This window comes from Elephantulus edwardii, unplaced genomic scaffold (assembly GCF_000299155.1).
Source record: "Elephantulus edwardii isolate Elephantulus edwardi_28Jun2011 unplaced genomic scaffold, EleEdw1.0 scaffold00231, whole genome shotgun sequence".
Classification (NCBI taxonomy): Eukaryota; Metazoa; Chordata; class Mammalia; order Macroscelidea; family Macroscelididae; genus Elephantulus; species Elephantulus edwardii.
The window spans coordinates 403062-413458 of NW_006399981.1; the positions used below are offsets into that span (position 1 = coordinate 403062).

Sequence of the window (10397 nt, forward strand, 5' to 3'; positions counted from 1 at the left end):
TCTCCAGAGAGACACCATTGCTCTTCAGTACTTTGGAGAGGTCCCTAAAAGCAGACTTTCTCATGGCAATGCGCCTTTTAATTTCCTGGCTGCTGGTGCCAAGACTGTTGACTATGGAGCCAAGCAAACTAAAGCTGTGAACAATCTCAATCTCTTCACCATCCATCCTGATGCTGCCAATTGGTCCAGTGGTGAGAATCTTTGTCTTCTTGATATTGAGCCTCAGTCCATACTGAAGGCTGGACTTTTTTAGGACTATTTATTACTTATACTGGCTGTCACTGAACCAACTCTGCCTCATAGAAAGCCACTGTTGAGGCAACTACAATTCATGGCGACCCTGCCCTATCCTTTACCAGCGACATGATCTCCGTCATACTCAAGCTCACAGTGCTAGTCACCATGTCAATCCACAGAGTTGAGGGCCTTCCTCTCTTTTTCTGACCCTCCAATTTTTCCAGCATAATGCCTGTCCCTTAGGGCCTCCAAGCTGTAAATCTTTATGAACACATGGCTTCATCTCTTCACGCTTGCTGTCCACTCCCTGCCCTTCTCCCCCTCCCTCTCTGCCCTCAATCCTGCGCTGACTTTTTTTTTTTTATAAAAAAAAATATCTAAGTTCAAGCTACTATAATCCTTGTGCCATAAAAACCATATTCCAATGTCCACTTCAGGACATTATGTGCATTTTCCATACTTACACTAGAACAGTTAACAAGAAGTTAGTATCCTTCCCTAGTTTCAAGGACTTACCCCTTGGAAGAGGGGCCTAGTGATCCCTGCTAACAGGTCACAGGACTGACAACAGCCAGGGTTGCAGTGTCACTCTGACATGCATGAGAAACAACAACACACTAGTTACAGGGAAATGAATGTTCCTGTTTCCCTCTATCAGCTCCCTGTAAGTCAAGACTCTAAAGGCAAAGTCATTACTGTTGAGTCAGAATTGTCTCTAAGCTGACCCTCCAGTGGGTTTTCCGAGGCTGTAAAGCACATGGGGTGTGACTGCCCATCCTTCTCCTTTGCAGCCACTGGCAGACTCAAACCACAAGAGAGATGTGGCCTTTGAATCAGTAGCGTGACTCCCTTCAGACTAGTACTGAAACTAGGAGAGGTTAAATGCAGGTGCCGTGGTCTTCTCAGGACTTATCCTGGGGTAGCAACACAACATCTGCTAAATTTAAGCCCCAACTGTCTTCCCTCCGACACTGCCGAGGGATGGAACACTCACCCGAAGGAAACCAGAAAGGCAAACAGACATCCAGTTGGTGAGGAGTTTTTCGACCACAGACTCCGTGCGCCTTAGCATGAGTTTGGGCTGCATGTTACTGGACTGCTCCATCAGGTCTCTGGTGAGCACCTCCAGGATGCTGGTCAGATAGACCAGCTTGGTTTGCAGGGCGATGGTCAAGAAGGAGGCAAACAGACACCTATTGGAAAAGAGAGTCTCTGTCAACCTTCGGCTGGAGGCCTGGATTGTTGCTGATAATAGCTGACATGGAACTCTGCAGGCAGAAGGGCTGCCTGTTCTGTTGAGTGATTCTGCTTTTAATCTGCCTATTTTCTTCCTGAGAAGCAATTGGAGGATTTGAACCATCTGAATACAGTCTTTGGGTTACCCATGCAACTGACTATGGCCTAGGCCACCAGATCTCTTTGTTTCTAATAGACTTGATGATATTTATATAGCATTTTAGGTTTTTGGTGTTTTGTTTAGGATACACAGAGTTCTCCTATCCTCCCTTCCCCTCTGCATCATTTCTCCTATTGGTACCTTCTGACATAGCTACAACTGACAATTCATTTTGATAAATTATGATGAACTCAAATTCACCATTTGCATCAGTCAACCCCTATGGTTTTGACAGACACACAACGCTGTGTGCCCACAATCATAATATTCGATAGCATAGCTCCTGTACTCTAAACATGGCCCGTACTGCATCTGTCCATTTCTCCCACCTCCATGCTGTGTGTCCTGGAGTGAATGAAAAATAAACAATAAAGCTCAACGCCATTGAGTAGGAACCAGCTCATAGCTGACTTTCCATTGGACTTCTGAGACTGTAAATCCCACAGGAGGCAATTGCGTGTTTCTCTGGCAGAGCTGCTGGTGGCTTCAAATCCCCAGAGAGGGGCAGCCTCTGGCTTAACAGCACAGCTCCCTTTGGACTGGATTGCCCCGGATAAAGTGGTAGACTGTGGAAGCTATGTAACGATCCCCGCATAATCTGACAAACCACAGAATTGTAGGACTATGGTGCAATGCAACAATCCTTAATCTCACCACAGCCCTAATCAAATATGAAGGGAGTTTCTCGAGAATGTAACCTACAATACATTTTGCTTTTTCTCTCATCAGAGGCAAAAGGGGAGAAAAGAGAGATGGGTGGGAGGAACAATCAATGTCAGTGTCACCAAGGAATAATCCTCAGGAGTGAAGTGTACCTTTTTTTGGACCCAGGCCAGCAAAATAAGATGATTTTTAACGCTAGGAAAGGTCAGTATATGCAGAGGTCTAACCAGAACACAAGACCTACAGATGCTGAGGGAAACAAGAACTTTTGTCCACCACAGACAAAGAGGGCTTATCACTAGAGAGAATAGTCTGAATTTGGATTTCCAGCCCCCCAAACTCGAAGCAAATAAATTTCTGTTTGTTAAAGCCATTCACCTGTGGTATCTCTGCTTCAGCTGTATTAGATCATTATGATACAACCGAGACACTGCCTTTTCTTAATGGCTAAAGCCTACTCACATAACAAAACCAAAGGCAAGCCTCCCCTGTGGTTCAAATTCATCAGCAGGTCCACTGGAGAAAGATGGGAAATCTATTCTCATATGACTTACATCCTCAGAAATCCACTGAAGGGTCAGCTATGCGTTGGTTCTGACTCATGGCAATGAGTGAGTGACGAGAGACGTTATGGCCATTATTGTCCTTAAGCTTAAAAACTGCACAGCAACGCTAACAGGAGGACATTTTTGTGCATGTTCAACCCATAAGCCATTACAGTAACGAGAAGCTAATACCTTCCCCTAATTTCAAGGGTGTTTGTAAAAACAGAAAATAACCCTTCTGCATTTTTTATTAAAGACTTACGGGGTTTTTCCTCAGTTTGGGGTTTTTCATAGTGGGGAACTGTACTTGTATGTGTCATCAAAATAGAATTTGTGTTGTGGTGGTGTGATCTGAAACTGAAATGACATTTCAGAATGTCACAGAACTTCCCCATCAACAAGCCTCTGGATAGGTACCTATTCTCGGGAGACAAAGCTAAGCTAATAGTTTCAAACAAAATAAGGGGCTCAGCTTATATTTTCTCTACTTGCAGGCTTTAAAAAAAAATTTACTCATACCTGTCCTTCACGGAAAAGTTTTTCTGTTTTTCAAGGGTATGAATGACGGTGACAAGGAAACTCTTATTACAAATTAGGGCATCCAAAGCTGTGAGACTTTCATTCTTGTCATTGGCGTCTCTGTTCTGGAAAGGAGAAGTATATGATATAAAATAAGACAATAATATAATCAGAGAAAAACTTGAAAGTAAAAAGTAGCTCCACAATGGGTTTTCCAAGACAATGAATTATTCAATATTGAAATCATGATTCCCCCACAAAATGCACCAGGAAAACTCAAAGTAATAATAATAATGGAGATGATGATGATGATGATACTATGAAAGGCAGGCAGTCACTGGGCTAAAAATGAAAACTTAGAGACTTACATGCATATCTTCAGTGAAGATGTGAGTGAAGCCACCTGACTGAGAGGAAGGAGATACTTTTATTATTCATAACATCCAAAGGAAATGAAGAGTGTATTTTTGTTATAATACCCAAGTCTGTTTTAATAAAGTGGAGACACTATTCGCTAATCTCAAGAGCCCCTGGGTTTTTTGCTGGCTGCATAGCCTATAATACATAATAAATAATTATTCAGCTCTCAAGAAACACCAACGAGTTCTGAAAGCCTCTAAGAATAATTACCACTGCATCCATTCCATTCTTAGGGGGCTGAAGGAAATACACACTCTAAACGAAGGAACTCAAATAATTGATTCAAACGTTCAAGAGTTGGTTGTCCAAGAAGATTATGCAAATATTTAGACCATTCCTCAAGTAATTTGCTTATTTCAAGATAAATACTGATTTATGGTTGCTAAAATTTCACGAGTATGAGCTTTGTTCCTTCTCTCTCTCTGCTCTCTCTTTGTGCCCTCGGTTAGAAGCAACTCATAGCTGACCTCTAGCAGGTTTTGAGAGGCTGTAAACAACATGGGAGGAGACTGCCCATCTTTCGCCTGCAAAGTAGCTGGTGGATTTTAACCACCTGCCTTTGAGTGGTGGTGCAACTCCTTACCTAACAGGCAGCTGAAGCTCCCTAGTAGCATACACTGTTTCCATACATGGACATTATAGACAGGGGTAAGTATGGGACAGTTAAAAGCATAGAATCTGGGGCCAGACTACTTAGTGTCCAGTCTTTGTCCTATCATAGTTACATGACTTTGAACAAATTACCATCTCTGATTTTCTTTATCTATAAAATGGTTCAATTATGACTCCCACCTCATAGGCTCAGTGTGAAAGTAAAATGAGTAGAGTCAAAGTGTTCCCTGTTGGCGATTGCAGGTTTTATCTCCAATGTATAGAAAACTAGACAACAATGCTATTGTTCCACTGGTTTCTAAAAATGTTTTTATATGTTGTGCTACATAGGCCTCAATTGTAAACGTCAAATGTTGGGTTCTCTTTTTAATAATACATTATGAACCTAACGAGAATTAACTTTAAAAAGTGTGTTGAATCTTACTTTAAATGAATAGTAAAAGTATGAAGGGAGTTCTGGTGGCCTAATGGTAAGAAGCTGCACTGCAATCCCAAAAGGCCAAAGTTTGGAATCTGCCCACAGCTAAGAGGGAGAAGGATGGGCAATGTCCTCCTGAGCAATTTACTGCCTCTGAAAACCTGCTTGAGGGTTGGCTATGGGCCGTTCTGTATTGACTGCACACCACCACCACAACAAAAATTACAAACCCATTCTAACAATATTAGGGTGTTGGGTTTTTTTTAATGGAAACTTTCAGCCACTTTTATATTTTATTGGACTTAGTCTCTCCTGAGGATAATTTTAGCTTCACCAGTAGCCAGGAAATTAAAAGACGTATTGCGATGGGAAAGTCTGCTGTTAGGGACCTCTCCAAAGTACTGAAGAACAGTGGTGTCTCTCTGGAGACTAAGGTGTGTCTGATAAAGGCCATGGTCGTTGCTATCACTTGTTATGCATCAGAGAGCTGGACAGTGACTAGGAGGATAGAAGGAGAATCGGTGCCTTTGAGTTGTGGTGCTGCAAACAGATTCATCCTGGAAAGGGTTAAACCGGGCTGCTCCTTGGAGGCAAGGATTCTGGGGCTTTGTCTGACATACTTTGGACATGTTGTAAGGAGGGATTGGTCCTTGGAGAGGGACATCATGCTTGGTAGGGTGGAGGGACAGGGCAGGAGGGAAGACCCTCTATGAGGTGGATTGATTTAATGACTGGGGTAATCAGGATAGGTGTATTGGAGACAGTGCGACTATCACAGGACAGAGCACAGTTTAGGGCTGTTGTACACAGGGTTGTTATGAGTCACAAGCGACTCGACAGCACATAACAACAACAACAACAATCTCTAATCTCTTGACACAAACAGAGAGATTACTTATAATCTCATAATAATAGGCAGAAATTTGGGCCTAAATTTGCTTTGATTGTTGACCTTAAATACTGAAAACTACCCTGATTTAATTTAAATTTCACTCTTCTATTGGATTCACTGCTTACCCCAATTTTTTTTCTCTACTATCTTCAACAGAGCAAAGAAAAGTCAATATAATGAAAAGCATGGCTTTAAAAGCCAAATCCAACAGGCCAAGAAATCAGGGGACCTTTGTGAACTAGTAAGTTTCATTGGTTTTGCCTTTCTCTATCTGAGTGTTATCACTGAGGTTTGGCCTCCACTATCTGACCTCCCGGCCTCTTGCATTGGGCTCCTAATCAGTCAGTGGACAACTGGTTGCTACGGAGTCAATTCTTACTTGAAGCACCTCTGGTGTGTCAGGGTAGAACTGTGTTCTTGAGAGTTTTCAGTGGCTGGCTTTCCAAAGGTCGACTGTAGACCTTTGTTCCAAGGTACTTGTGAGTGGATATGAACCTCCAACCTTTCAGGGACAAGCAAAGCTCATTAACTGCACCACCGAGAGACTACGGACAAGAAATAGAGAGCTTAACTAACACAGGGACTTATCTGCAGCTAAAACAATATTCAACCGGTATTGTCCATAATATAGTATGTCCACTTTTTCTTCTTGTTGTTGTGTGCTGTTGAGTCACAAATGACCCATAGCTGACCCTCCGGCAAGTTTTCAGAGGCAGTAATTTACTCAGGAGCAGACTGCCCATCCTTCTCCTGAGGAGCAGCTGGGGGATTTCAAGCACATACTTAGGGGATATAGGCCATAGTCTTTGCAATCACTTGCTATGCATCAGAGAACTGGACAATGACTAGGAATGATAGAAGGAGATTGATGCCTTTGAGCTGTGGTATTGGAGAAGAGTACTGAATATACCATGGACTGCTAGGAGAACAAAACAAGTTCATCCTGGAGAAGGTGAAACCAGGCTGCTCCTTGTAAGCAAGGATTCTGAAGCTTTGTCTGACATATTTTGGACATGTTGCAAGGAGAGATCAGTCCTTGGAGAGGGATGTCATGTTTGGGAGGTTGGAGGGACAGCACTGGAGAGGAAGACCCTCAATGAGATGGATTGATTCAGGGACTGGGGCAGTGGGGGAAGGTGTATCAGAAACAATACGCACAGGACTGAGCAGGGTTTAGGGCAGTCGTGCATAGAGTCGCTATGAATTGCAGGCACATAACAACAAGAACAACCATAACAGCACATAACAACAACAAGAACAACAGTAACAACTCTGGGGATTGCAGCATAGCTTCTTAACACTAGGCCATCAGAACCCCTTTTCTTAATCATAAATTCAGGTTTGACTGAAGACTTCTTGATAGGGTTCTGACAAAATTATGCTTGTTTTTCTGAGCCCTCTCCTTTAACGATCCCTTCTGACTTCAAGTTTTATGCCTTTTCCAGCTGCCTTTCAAGATTATACATAACGCCGAGTTAAATCAGTTTGGCTTCTTGCAACTCTCTCTTTTCTCCTAAAAATAATATAGCATTGTTCTTGTGACTTTTTTTTTTAACATTCAACTTGCAACGGTGTTCCTTTACATTCATCACTTCATCTTGCTCTTGATTACTGAATTTAGAAGATAGGAAAATTTCTTTTTCAGGCCAGAGATTACTCTATTCAGCACTCAAGGGCAATCATTAACTGTAAAAGCCCACATAGTACTCACGTTGATGGCAGAAATCTCTGTTATTTTATTGCTATTAAATTCTTAATGGGGATCTCAGATAGCTGGGAAATAGGACGCGTGATGCAACCTTTGCACAGTCATCCTGATTCAGGAAACTCAACCCCCTTCTCCAGGCGGTGTGTTCTGCCATGGAAATGGATGAGGATGCAAATGGTAAACCTGGTGCTTGGTACTGTCAGAGGACAAGTTAAAAAAAATCACAAGTGCAAAAGGCTGAAGTCTTTATTTACAGACTTCTAGATTTATAATACTAAGGCTTAGGGGGAAAAAATTACGGTGAGTGTTTATGAAGGTAACCCAACCTCCAGACACAGCATCTCCACTTTCCATGTGCAGAATTATTAAGAAGCTTGAAATTAGTAACTGCTCGTGTCTGGATTTCTGAACTCTAGGCTTCTGGCCAAGTGGAGCAGTGCAGCATCTCATAAGGTGAGACAAGCCCTCCTCTGGCCTGGGGTTTTCGGAGGCTTTGCTCAGAAGTCCAGAGGTTAAGTATGACAATGGGTGTTGATGTGCTCCAGAGGTTGGGCGTTCTTTTGTCACTAGTTCTGGACAAACAGTGCAATGTGGTGGAACTGGGGAATTGGGACATGAAGGTGATGGCGTGGAGCGTGAGCACACCTTGCCAAAGGCTTGGGAGAGTAAGTGAAGACGGAAGTGGGTGAGTGAGAAAAATGGAAGTGACAGAACATAGGTGAGACTGAAAACTGAAAGGGTTGAGCAGACACTCCTCAGAGATCTAGAACCAATTAACCAATTATTTCATGCAATTATTTCAACTGAATGAGAACGATACTAGCTGACCAATTACAGAGTAACAACAGAAGAGAATCATAAGCACTCTACATGGCTACTAATGTCTCCTACCAACTCAAATGCTAGCCATATCTGCTTTCCTCCTTTTAAACTGCTAGTACTTTTCCTTTCCAATTGAGAAGTAATAGGGAATAATCTAGCACCTGCAATGGAAGTCATGCAGATAAATTCAAGAAATTGGCCAGCCCACCACATATTGATTTTTAAATAAACTAACTCGATTCCCAGCTACAAATTCAGCTCTAAACAGATAGTAAAAAATTAAGCAAAACCCATTGCTCTAAACTTCCGTCCCTCCCAGGTTTTTGTTACTGGACAAAGAGTAATTGCCAGTGACCCATCACTGTTTTATACTCTAATCAATGCAATTAATTATTACTCCCCTGCCCACTCTGCTCAAGCATTATTTTATCCCAGACATATTCTCTACAACTGCCTCAGAAGCACAACCACAGTTTTTGACAAAAGCAACAAGCACCTTCATTATTATTCAAGACTCAACCTTAGGAATATGATCAATGCTCTTTTACCTCAGGGAAGAACGTTCTCAGCGCAAAATGTTTGTAGTCAAGGAAGGGAACAGTTCCAAAACTATCAACCACATCCAATTTATCCATCTGCAGCTCGGCAAAGCCTGCAGAACAGAATCCCAAGAGCAGTATTTTAACTCAACAAACAATGGATAAGATCTTCTGCTGTTTTGTCTAACATGGAGTGTGACCTTGGTTTTCATTAAAGAAGAAACAATAGATAATTACTTGGTTGGCTGCAAAGAGGAGCTGAACTAAAACGCAAAGCCAGGCCCAGGCCCGGCTGTTCAGTTGTTTCCTATTACAGGAACATTTTCTCATTACTGTGGCCATCTCCATTTAAAAGTTAAAAAAAAAAATTTATAAAGATGTGTTTGTCTACAGATAAAACTTGGGCGCCTACCGTCACGGATCTCTTTCCGGAGCTCGCTCTCTAGAAGCTCCAGCTGTTGGCTCTGTTTGCGGCTCAGCTCCTTCGATTTGTACCTAGTCACCCCCACGGCCGCTGTGGAGACAAAAGACCCCCGAGTCAGATTGAAATGTTAACTTCCAAACCCGAATTGAAAGCCCAAACAGTAAACCAACCTCTACGGCTCCTTTCAAAAGAAATGAACCTTGAAAACATTACGCTGAGTGAAATAAGTCAACCACAAAAGGACAAATATGGTATGAGCTTATAAGTCTGCAGTGCACACAGATCAGGTAAATGCACTGAGATGAGAACCGGTACAGGTCGGCGCTGGGTGGGAGGGGGAGAGGGTTCGCTATTATTTAGGAAGCACTGAGTCTTTGCTTGTGGGAGTGGAAAATCTAGCAAAAGACATTGCTGATGGTTGTACAACATGACTGATGAAATTGATCTTGCTGAACTGGACAGGTGAAAAATGTTGAACTAGCAATTGTGCTGTCTACATTCCTACAGCAATGAAGAAAAAAACGGAGGATGACAGTGCAAAAAAAATCACACACACAGATGAAAACAGCATTTTAGAGCAGAATTTTATAAAAAGAAAAATTCCCAGTGAGAGGCCACTCTAAAGAGGAAGATGGTAAAACGCAACAGAAGAAAACCTCCACTTATCTTAAAAGTGAAAACTAAATTGAATAACCTTCACTTGTACCCAAAGATCCCAGCTGACTGAAAAGTAATGAAACAAGTCAAGCTTCTCTACAGCCACAGGCCACTAACAGTGTTCCAATCTTCTTCTTTTTTAAATCTATCTAAACATCCTTGGAGAAATTAAGTTGAGTGCCAAATACAGGATGAAATCACAAACTCAATGCTAGTTATACAAGCCAGCCTTGCATAAATGGGGTAAATTAATATTATGAGTGGTCCACAAAGAACCCCATGTCCGGATACTGTCTCATCCTCTACTTCATTTTGCATTCACCTGTGCTCTAGAGGAGCTTGGTGCTTAGGTTCAAACCTCTGCTCTGCCATTTACTGGCTTTGTGACCTCGGGTAAGTTCCTTAACATCTGTGTGCCTTGGCTGCCTCCTGTAAGCCTGACTATCTCATTATAATAGTGAACAGATTAGGCCGAGTGAAATATCTCAGTCACAAAAGGACAAATACAGCATAGTGTCACTGTTGTAGAACAGGACTGACATCAG

General features: G+C 42.2%; 1 protein-coding gene across 1 annotated transcript in view; it reads right to left on the bottom strand.

Moving 5' to 3' along the window:
* The window catches only part of PLXNC1 (plexin C1), a 255007-nt gene that overhangs the window by 76727 nt on the left and 167883 nt on the right, over positions 1-10397 (bottom strand). The window contains exons 17-21 of the mRNA XM_006898490.1: positions 9184-9285; positions 8781-8884; positions 3729-3767; positions 3361-3485; positions 1232-1430 (exon numbers count right to left, since the gene is read on the bottom strand). Of these exons, the coding sequence (XP_006898552.1) occupies positions 1232-1430; positions 3361-3485; positions 3729-3767; positions 8781-8884; positions 9184-9285 (569 nt within the window). The remainder of the gene's footprint in view (positions 1-1231; positions 1431-3360; positions 3486-3728; positions 3768-8780; positions 8885-9183; positions 9286-10397) is intronic.